This window comes from Diadema setosum, chromosome 1 (genome assembly GCF_964275005.1).
Source record: "Diadema setosum chromosome 1, eeDiaSeto1, whole genome shotgun sequence".
Classification (NCBI taxonomy): domain Eukaryota; kingdom Metazoa; phylum Echinodermata; class Echinoidea; order Diadematoida; family Diadematidae; genus Diadema; species Diadema setosum.
The window spans coordinates 41,358,956-41,371,102 of NC_092685.1; the positions used below are offsets into that span (position 1 = coordinate 41,358,956).

At 39.0% G+C, this 12,147-nt stretch overlaps 1 protein-coding gene across 1 annotated transcript in view; it reads right to left on the reverse strand.

The window, feature by feature from the left end:
• The window catches only part of LOC140236988 (uncharacterized), a 154,417-nt gene that overhangs the window by 92,307 nt on the left and 49,963 nt on the right, over positions 1-12,147 (reverse strand). The window contains exon 2 of the mRNA XM_072316967.1: positions 3,315-3,398. Coding sequence (XP_072173068.1) covers positions 3,315-3,398 — 84 coding nt within the window. The remainder of the gene's footprint in view (positions 1-3,314; positions 3,399-12,147) is intronic.

Genomic DNA, 12,147 nt, shown 5'->3' on the forward strand with positions numbered 1-12,147 from the left:
CTCAGCCATGCAGGAACCCAAAGTTTAACGCATGCATATGACCAACCTCCCCCCCCCCCCCCATACTCCCATAAAACCCCCTAAAACAAACAAACAAACAAAATTAGGCATAGAGACTATATCCTACTACAGCAGCTGCTTTGTTGCAGGTGTGCCCAATCATGTTCACGCATTTTGCGACCATTTCCAGATTGAAAGGTCAAAAGTGCAACTTCTCCGTGGAACATCACAGCATGTTATTCTGATGGTATGCTCCAGGGTTTTGTTTTGTTTTTTTGCACACACACTCACACGCACATATGCACACAAACATACCAAAGTGGCTTTTGGCAGTTATCCATGCAGCACTCCAGATTAAGACCATAAAAAATTGTCTAAACAATAGTTGCAGCTGCCTTTTAATTATACGCAACCAGAAAAAGAAGTTGATAATGGAACACTGGTGAGTCAGTCACTACAGTATTTAATATCATTGCATCACTTGCACAAGGATATCTTATGATCTTATTTAAATTTCTATAATAATAGCTAGAAAGTTTTATATGCTGAAATAAGTAAATAAATATATGATAACAATTCATCTATATGTAATTTCTCTGTGTCTTCATGTCTTTTTCATGAAGTCCCTTCTCAAATTTCATTCTCGCATCCTGGTTGTATAACCTCTGGTTGAGTGATTGATACATCCTACTTTTGATGAAGTGTAACCAGAAAGTGCTGAATCGAATGATAAAAAGTGAAGTCACCTGGCCGAGAAGAGCGCATCAGCTGCTACCCAGAAACTATTACGACTTCTGTTGCTCCTTCACTCTTGAACACTTTCACCTCTCTCGACAAGGGGATGATCTCACAGAGGGGGTAAGTATAAGGACAGGGTGGCGGCAAAGGATGAGAGCGCTTGGTGGGGTTCCGGTTTGCGAGAGAGAGAGAGGGATGGGGCGGGACCACTGGGTGGATGGGTTGATGTTACTTGCAGGGTGCCCAGCTATCTCAAAAGCATGTGATGGGTAGATTAGCGTCTCAACACGCTTGACTGATGCAGTAAGGTTTTTTTTTTTTTTTTTTAATAGAAATCAACCAAAAACAATGACATATTCTGAAAACAATGTCATTCAGGTTCCTCATCAGTTAAGACAGACAATGGCTCACATTTTCTGTGCAGCACATGGTTGCAGCTGCAGCAGCGACATGCACGCAGTTGCAGCTACAAACAAAAAGAAGTAAAGACTACCCCTCAATTCAATCTCCTGGCATACACACACACACACACACACACACACACACATAGGGCACTTTGACGACACACCTTCTTTGCTGCACATGATGAGTGCACTAGCACACACACCTCACTCTAATCGTAATACATCATTTCTTTACCGTGCTGACAACTCTATGAATCAATGGCTAAAAATCATGATAATGAATGCCCATCCTGAAAAATATCAATTGTTACTGTATTTGGCTGACTGCGCATCCAAGCGACTGCAACTCAAAGAAGAACACATGCAAATGAACTGGGAAACATGGTAGGTGCTGGCTGTGTATGATGTACACAATGCATCTACACTCCAGAAGAAAGAAGGGGCACAAACTGAGTTCTGCATAAAATGTGTGCCTTGTGAAACGCTACAAATACTACTGATCTGAACAAAGTAACATACACCACACATCCTCCATAGAAATAAGAACTACAAGAGAGCCACACACTTCATCATTTGGATGGAAAAGATGGAAATAGAAGAGCAAGATATGACTGAGACCACAGCTAGCATCTAGTTTGATGAGGGATCCATACAAATAGTTTTCATTTCCGGAAATTGATGTGCAAGAAGCTAAGAATCATGTTTGGCATACAGTTGTCCCCATATGAACACCAGTTGCACATGGATCATGATATCTCTTTCTTTTTCGAGGGATATCAGTGCTAGTCAGGTTCCTGTTCTCTTCCCAGACAGTGTGCAGAGGGAGAGGAGAGAGAATCTTCTTGGGGTATCTTTCCACTCCTGGCAAGAAGTGGATGGACCCTCACTGCTCCTTAGATAGAGGTCTCTACTGTTCATGAGACTTCGAATTTCCTTTCCAATTTTTGAGGAATGGAGCGTTTTGCCTCCAAACAGGGAGGGAAGGCATGGCTTTACGTGTAACATTGGCCTGACCAGCTGGTCCTAAAAGGGGCTTGAACTGAGGACCTTACCTCCTTTACACAGATACACTCATATCTTACCCTGTGTACCACACAATCACAACCCAACAAGATAATCATATAGGTCTGTAGTGCATTTGTAATCACGTCATCTGTATCAACACCACATACGCTCGAAAACAATGCCATGAGAAGATACATAATGAAAATGCTAAATTATTGAGAAATATCCAGCAATATTTCAAACAGAAATACACTGCATCTAGGAAGGAATACATGTACACATTATATGACAGATTCCAGGGAGCATTTGCCAGGGTGGAAGAGTATTTTGTACAGGCATATACATCCTTACCATATTAATCACACCTCAGTTTAAAGCAGAAAGTGTTATCTGTGGTGCGAATACTCCCAAGTACTTTCACTCCCAAACACTTTCACTCTCAGGCATTTTCACAGCCCCCCCCCCCCCCCCATTCTCTTGGGATTTAAAGGATTAATATCATATATACCACTGGAAAGTTTAATACTGTATAGGCCATACATTTAGCAAATCAATCAAAATTTGCAAAATTAATAATTTGCAAAAATCTCGCCTCTCAAATCAAATATTAATGTACACCAACTCATAGGTGGAAAATCAATTACTTTTTTTCTTGAATAGGGCTAGTACTTATTTCTCATTTCATCAACACTGCATTTTCCAGTTGCATTTCAACCACTCACAAAACCCATCTCCCACATCCCAACTCGCAATTTAAAACATTTTGCTCACAAAATACTGTACAACTAGAAATTTTTGGAAATTTTGCGAGGCGCCAAGTTCATGAAACTAAAATGCATGCAAAAGCTCTTGTCTGCAATACTGAAGTTAAATGCCAGCGGTAATTCGCAAAAATATCATGCCATGAAAAAGGCTGTTGGCTCCAGTTTGCAAAAATTAGGTGCTGGAAATATTTCTGGCTTTACACTATATGGCGTACACAACATCACATGGATACAGAGGTTCCTTTAGGGTGTCACACACCAGAACACAGAACACCAGAACATAGAACCAGTCAATCACCTAACACTGTCAGGACCAGTGTGTGATTTTTTTTTTTCTACCGTACGTGACAATATTTGCTTTCTACCATGATGGGGCTTCTCAGGAGAAGCAAGAAGTACCGACCTTGAGTTGACGGAGCTTGGCCATCCTTCAGGTGCTGTGGTTGACGATGAGGATGTTGTTGGTGTGCTTGGTGCCATTCTTGGCCTGAAAATTTCATCATAAAAAGAGAAAAGAATATATATACGTTATGAGAAAGGAAACATTGTATGCCTCACTTTGCAAGAAAAGTCTGTGATATGTGTATAAAAAATTATCACTCACTGCTTGATAAAGGTCAGGGCAAAGGGATCTCTTTCTTTGTATTACATTGATTATATATTTTCTATTTTTGTTGTCACCATTCCTGCACAATTGTGACAACTAAAGTTACTAGTATGTCTGTCTGTCTGTAATATGGACATCGGATCACATTTTAGGATTACATCATCGATCCGATAGGATCAGTTGCACAAAATTTAATAATTTGCCATGGCGCAACAAAACGGAAGAGCAAGCGAATCTTTGCACCACTACAGCATGGGTTTTCTGCTCCAGTCATTAACACACTAGGCATGTATTAAAGGATCAGTGCATCTTGAAGAACTTTGGGGAAAACTGTGCCAGTAACAAAAAACATTTCCAAGAATAATGTACTCCACTTGTTATCCATAGCATGCACAAAGAATGCTTCAATCTCGTTCTCAAGTATGGTGGTGTATCCATTATGGGAGAAAATGAAAATGAGAGAACTTCTCAAAAGCATCCACCAACTTGCCTGACACGGCAACAGTGCGAACACTTAAAATACTTGTATTTTTCAATGAGAGAACATGGCCTTGTAGTAAGTAGCAAGTGCATTAGATTGCTAGCTACCTGTGTGTTCAAGAAGAAAAAATTCCATAGATTACAACACATTACATCAAACAACTGATACACGGACTGAAGGCCGTAGGTAACAGGGGCGGGGCCCCTCATTTGTTTAATACACAATTTTTATTTCATTTTTCATTGACTTCACACCTGGTATCTTTGCTTCAATGATAATTACCTTGAAAATGATTACGGCCTTGTAAAATGGCAGGGGGTTTGCAGGGGGGATGCGAATCCGAGAATGCACTTATCTATAGTAACAATACACTTGGGGGGAAAACCTTATCATTAAGCAAATGCAATGGAGTGGCTAAAACGGTGTGCAAATTCAAAGTCGTATATTTCTTGCATTTGGAAAATTTTCAGCATACGTCAATGGATGATTCCTGTCCCCAGTCCAACAACTAAAGCAACAAACCATGTCATTTGTTGAAGTAGAGCACCTTTCATTCACCCTTGTCATCTGTGGATAATCTTGTTTTCTACCCTGTGCACCACGCAGCATTACATAGAAGTTGATCAAGAAATGTGCGTAAAATACACAGTATATCATGGACTTGGATTTCGCATTAATATGGGTCACATCTAAATCCAGTGATCACACTACCTCTCTGAAGTATGAATCATATCTACACACTGATCTTGTGAAGATTTCATTCTTCTATTATTTTTTCTTTTCAGGGAGGGTATGCTTATGTTTAATAAAATCATAGCGAGACGAGATATATGGAGAACAGCAATAATCAGAAAGTAACTGCAATGAACAGAGAGAGTTAATTTCATCTTTCTCGAGCAAGAAGGGTGATGTTGGGGGAAGCCACCTCCAGTAGCAAACTGGCACGTCTGTTCAACGCACAAATTTCCGTCAGGAAAGGCCCTCCCATTCTGTCCACAAAGCTTGGGTATGAAAACAGCCTTTCTATTGACAACCGCCTTCTCCACAAACGTTCCTCAAATACATCGCACTTCAGGAGGTTGCACGAGAAGGCATATCGGTAGTTTTTAACACTATTTGTCTACACAGCAATATGTGTAAAGCTGGGCCAACTGCTGGGACGGCACGGAGTTGCGCGAAACTGTGCAGAATGTGCATCATCCCAATTATTAATGCTGCGGAAACATATGGCACTCTGGAGAATATTATGTGTGATTTACTGATAGCATCGGGGAAGTATCGGAGTCAGATCTGCAGGAGGCGCTGTAATGCGGGTGAAAGGTGGGGGGATAAGGAAATATGCCATTGGAGTCGATTTAATGTCGCACTCGATCTGCACTTTTTCATCTACCCTTCCTTTCTCTCTCTCCTCCTCCTCCTCCTTCTTCTTCTGTCATTTCTTCTCCATCTATCTATTTATCTATCAATTGCTGTCTTGCTGTCTTGCCGTCTTTTTATTTTGAAGTCTTTCATTATATTCTCTTTCCTGAGCAAGCATTCCAATCAAGTCTGGTTGGAATGTCCGGAGCTTCCGCTTTGGATCTCCCCTAATATGACTTCTGGTGGATGAAAACAAAATCAATACCTCATATAATCACTCATATCTTCACTTCACTATCTTTTGGGGTTTTGTTTTGTCTCATTTCTGCTTTCTTTTCTTCTTTTTCTTGGGGGGGGGGTGAGGGGTTCAATTAAATATTGCTACTGAAAGAAGCAAAGAGCAGGAAAGATATCTTCAGATACAAAAAAAAAAAAAATGAGAAAAAAAAATGGGGGGATGTGTGCTCTTCCTCACGAAGCTTATGAGGATCGCAGACCAGCTGGGTTTCCGCACGAGAGTCTTGTGCGTTTGACCCGCTGGATCACGGCAGAACTGTCGTATTCTTCCCTCCGTCGTCGCGGAAGTGAAAGTGAAAGAGGATGAAAGATGAGGTTCAGTTTAGCAGATGGTGAAACAGCCACTCTTTATACACAAACAGAAAGAAAAAAAGAAAACAGAAATGTCAAGAATATACGTAAAAAGATCAATTTCAGTCCATATCCTCATTTTTTCCCCTTTCCTCCTTTTTCTCTTTTTTTTTTTCTACAGTGGTAAGGTTTGGCAATCCACAGAATTTAAACTACTTTAAGTTCTGTTTATCTGACTCATTGCTGTGTTCAAGTCTTTACATATTTTTATTCCCCCACAGACTTTTCTTGCCACCTACAGGGAATTTGGAATAGTGTAAACATGGAAATTTTTGCGCATTTTGTGCTTCCAGAAGCTAGCGCAAAAATAAAGCACACTAATATTTCTGCATGCCATATATTCCTGTAGCTAATCTTCTCATTCCACAGAATTAGGATGGTTTGATTATGCTACTACACGCATTTCCCATACACACCTGCCCAAGTATACTCGGGACTTGTCCTCAACAGGTTAAGAACACTCATAATTTACCTAACCTGGCCGAGCATGAAAAATTACTCACGCAAAAACATCCACTTTTACAATACCTAAAAATCAACTGCCATGTGTCCCTAGGAAAGTTTCTTCAGGGAGTTAATATCTTCAACCTTCTGAATGCCACAATAATTTCTCGTCCACAGGGATGTGTATGAAAATTGTGCATATTTGACCCCATGGCAATGAAAGGGTTAAAGGAGAGCAGTGACATAATGGTAAGAAACCAAATTAGAACACACACACACACACACACACATATGTAGCAGAGTTGGATAAACACTGTAAGTGGACAAATTAAATCTTAATACTGTTAATCAACACAGCATTCTATTCATCCTAAAGTTCACTCACTATGACATGGATTCAGAGGTCACTCAAAAAAATAAAAGTCCTAAATTTTACTGCTCCACATCTAACACCCTAACAAAAAATCTTGTGTTTGCATATAGGAGTTTTTTATTCTGTTTTCACAGATTACATTTGACAAAAAATAATCTGGGCTTTAAACACACTCATGCTGAAATCAGGGTGGGGGTGGGGTGTCTGAGGCAAATCAAATATGTGACTTTTCCTATACAAAGCACATGAAGATCCCTTCAGTGATATCACAATTACATTACAGAACATGAACATAGGTGTATTAATCAATAGATCAATAGAGATTCATGTTTGCTTATCCAAGAAGAAAACAACCAACTACACTATTTAAAAAAACAAAGTAAAATGTTTTGGAAATGAAATTGGGCAAGTACCTAGTAGTTAGTTACATTTGCTGGTGTCTGTTTGAACTATATTGAACAAATTACATTGCATGCTGTGCATTACATTTGTTGATGCTCATGCTGAGTCATTTTGAACACATTATACTGCATGCTGTGTGTTATATTCATTGGTGTTTTTGTTGAGTCACTCTGAACAGTTTATACTGCATGCTTTGTGTTACATTTGTTGGTGTTTGTGTCGAGTCATTTCAAACAGATTGACTGCATGCTGTGTGTTACATTTGCTGGTGTTTGTGTTGAGTTGCTTTGAATGGATTAAACTGCACATTGTGTGTTACATTTGTTGGAGTTTGTGTTATTTTGAAAAGATTACATCGCACACTGCACCCTCAGTGGGTGAGTAAGGGAAAGAATGCATATGATTACATTATACTTGTGCATTTGTGCATACTACTTCATGAGGAAACAGCAGCACATATGATTTATAACAAACAGAGTAGTTGGCACGGAGTGCTTGTCAAATGTACAGCCTGGTAATTATATCTCACCTCTGGAATGCACAAGTAGGTTTTTGTTTCTTTGTTTGAAAGGGGTTTTTTCCATCTACATAATGATCAGGATACAAAATATATAAAAGTGATTTTCAGGCTGCCCATGTTCAGGATTACAAGATCACAATCAGCCATAAAAATTTCCTGCTTAGTGTACACTGTAAGTGGTTGGACTGAAATTAATTTCAAAATGTTAGGAAACTGAATATTTGAAGAGATCAAGGCATAGTCTAGATTATGTGGTTTAATCAATTCTATTACGTTGTCCTGAATATTTTGCAGGATGAAATCAGAGGGCTTAAAACAGTAAGTACGTCACAAATTTTTTGATGAAAAAGCCTGAAACCATGAATCCCATTGTTAACAAACCAACCATTCATTTTTTCATGTTGGATTGCTGTTAGTCAGCAAGAAATCATTTCAGAACAACTGATTGCAATGACTGGGTTTTTTTTCCAGCAAAATTAAGGATGTTGCACTTTATCAAAATATGTTGCTGCAATCCACAAATAACTTTTAGTCTTCAAAAATTAAGTAACTGGATATGCCAATAATGCCAAAATGCATTGGATACAACAGAAAAAAAGAGCAGCACTATACATCTATTTATGTATACATATTTCCCCCCCCCCCCCATAACAATTAATCATAAAGAACAATTAGTGTTGCAGCAAAATTACTTGGTGGTTTTGCTCTTAATGCATCAAGAGTTAGAACAGCCACATTATATTTTGATAAGGTAGAAGGGGGAAAAAAACAAACCTGGGAGGAAATATAAGGGGAGGGGGTTTCACTAACCCATTAGGCTGATTTCTTTAACAAATCCGCCACACTTCTTCCTGGATTCGGGTCGGAATTTCTCCCCAGGACACCTGTCACAGCTAAGTATTTAGAAGGTCATCTAGGGGTCACGCCATTATTATACAGCGCTTCTGCACCCCGTAGTTTCGTTTTCGGTGCTGGAGTCTCGTTCCCTCAGCCCCTTCCCCTACACAATATCAAATCCACCTTCTCTCTCTCTCTCTCTCTCTCTCTCTCTCTGAAGAAGTGTGCCACAAGTCTGCCAACTTGAAAGGAGAATGAAACCCGAATACTATTATGTAGATTTAGTGAATGTTGCAACATTAGCAGAACATATCAGCAAAGTTTGAGGAAAATCGGACGATTCGTTTAAAAGTTATGAATTTGTCAAATTTTGGTGGTGCCACAGCTGGATGAAAAGACAATAGCATTTTGTGACATCATGTATGGAAAATGATATGAAGAAAATGTTTAGAAAATTTAATAAATTTTCACTTTTCCACCACAATGAAAGAGCAAATTAACTTACCCCTTTCAGAAAGCAGAGGGAATGAAATTACCTTTAATGTAGGTCAGTAACATGCCAAAAGAATATGTACTTTTCATTAAAAATAAAATTTTGTGAATACTTCTCTTTACATTTTCCTTATATCATTTTCCACACGATGCCACAAACCGTAAAAGTTTTCTTATCCAGCGATGGGTACCCAAGCTTTACAAATTCATAACTTTTCAACAGACTATTCAATTTTCATCAAACTTTCGCTGATGTGTTCTGCTAATACTGCTGCATGCACTCAATTGCATGCATATTTCAATTTCATTCATCTTAAAGAGTAAAACAAGATTCAATGCTGTCATGCTGGTTTAGAATCAACTTGGTTTTTAAAGGGTCAGTTATTACCCCTTTATTACAAAGGGATGTGATTCAATGCAGGTTAATGAAAGCATTTAGACATGGGAGAGAATTTAAGAAAAAATCAAGATCAAGAAGTTACAATGAGGCTGCAGCAGTTTGAATGTCAATATATCATCCATTACTATGGTGTCCTGCGGAGACATCAGAGTGGCCATTTTGAACATATGATTGTGATGTCACTGCAGAAGTGATCCTTGTATGCTCTTTTGCATAAAAAAGCAAACCAAAATATCATGAGTTCTTTTCATGGGCATGGTTTATCAACAGAACTATAAGATGTATAAAACTATACTTTTGAGATATATTTGGTGCTGAGATATCAATGAAAAACACTAATCATCAACATTCTCTTTCCCTTCTAATTTTCTTATCTGTGAAAGATGATTTCACACAGTTTGCTTCATGGATTAAAGAAAGAAAATCTGTATTAATACTAACAAGTCCTGTAGTTCAACATTTTGTTATCATCAAGCTTGAGATGTGGTATCTTTTGAAATGTTCAAATGGTAAATCAAGTTATTGTATACATGTATTTCAGCCATGCTGGAGCAGTTCTTTGCAAACAAAAACTTATTTTCATTCACACAAGATTGTCTTCATCAACTACAGCAGGTAATGCTTGAGGTGGCCACAAAATTCAAACATCATTATGTTGTCAAGAGTCATAAACCTTTGTGTAATCTGATAGCACTGAAGTTTTCACTAAATTGGTTAATAGGTTTTCCAGGGCTTAGAGAAAAGTTCTATATTTCTCTCACTTTGATAACTTTCCCTTAAGTACATAAAATTCTTATTTTTCAAACAAAATATTAATACATCCTTGTTTTGAGGCGGCTATGATTACAACGACGATTTGAAATGAGACACGAAGGTGAGGGCTCCCTTTATTGTAGCAAAAGTCATGATCAACCGAAACTAAAGCGGAGCACTGCACTCTACTGGAGTGTACTTCCGGCTGTTTGTGAGACCGCTTTATACGTTCCTGTCATGCAGAGTGCATCAATGTGGGGTACTTGAACAATTTGTGGACAGACCTGAAGATAGGCACACGAAACATAAGTAGTCTTTAGTATCTGCAATCATTATCTTGTGAATTGGTCTGAACAAAAAAAAATATCAACAACCAATGTACATGTATGCTGAAATGCTCAGATATTAACCCATTGAGGACGGACTGATTTTGCTACAACACGCATTTCCCATAGACACCTGTCCGAGTATACTCGGGACATGTCCTCAATGGGTTAAAAAGCACAAAATGTAACATTACATATGCATGTATGTCTGTGTGTGAGTATGTACAATAAAGTCTGCTTGTGGGTATGTGTGACTATTTTCTGAAGAGAATCACATTTTCTGCATGCTTAAAAACATCTGAAACTTTGCATGGCAAACAAGACACTTTTGATATAAGTATGATGCAGATGATAAGCAAAGAAGTCTAGTGAAACCGACCAAGAAACACACTGCTTTAGTACAAAGTCTATCTGAACGTCCTTTTTTTTTCCATCAAATGGTGATAAAATATATATTCATCGCAGACAGGTTATGACCAGTCTATACCTAATATATCTCTTGCATGTCAAGTTGCAACAACAAAATATAGAAAAGGAAGGAAAGATATTTGCCCTGAGGTCTTCATAATGAATGCATTTTATCAGACTCGTTTCTGATGCATCATGATGTGCCCATTTTTGTCTCTGAAGTCAAAGCCGGAGCTTCACTGCCAAGAAAGGCACTCTAGGTTATCATCTGCAGCGCCGGAAAAACTGGGGTGGGGTGCGTGGGGGAGGCGAGTTATTCCTGCATAACATTTCGACACAATATGTGCGTTATTTGGACAGAGCCGGCATGACGAGTAGCACCCAAATCAGATTACGCCCTTTATCCTAAAAAAAGAAATGGGAATAATAATCGACCCGTGCGCCTCCCCGCTGTGCCGAGTTCTCTCTTGCAAAAGTTCCATCCGAGCAAAGCCAAGACGAGCTCGGGAGCGGGAGACAATGAGCGTCACGCATTTAGCAGCGGCAGCAGCAGTAGAGCAAAAGCTTGGCTGCCTCCGATAGAGAAATACGAACGAGAGAGGAGGAGGAGGAGGAGAATTGGAAAAAGAAATCTAATTCGCAAGACAGCAACTCAAGCAGTCTTTGCCATTGTCTATCAGTCGTTGTTTGGAGCTGCTGGGAGAAAAAAAAAAAGAGGACAACAAAATGGTTCTAACATCATGCATGTGCTAAGACTGGTAATGGATCAGATGTGACCATCCATCACCAAACCCTCCTCCATCTTTCCCCATCTCTCTGGGCAAGCATGAAAGGAAGAAAGGATGCTGCAGCAGCATCACTGTCATCCAAGTCTTCCTGTCCATGTGAAATGCAAAGCTTTTACCATGTTCACAAATTAAATACCCTCCTTGGGGACTGATAAACTTTGAATACTCCTGTCATGAAACTCAAAGAAATTATTTACTACAGACATTTGACAATATTTTATCATGCCCATATTCTTCAAAATTAAAGCAAAAAACAAAACAAAACAAAAATCCAACATCAATAGCACCCTAGCTGCAGTACCTTATCAGTTGCATATTCTTCAAAAGAAAAGCCAAACCAAAACAAAAAAACAAACATCAAAAGCGGAGGGTCTATATAGGCACCCATAGCTGAATGT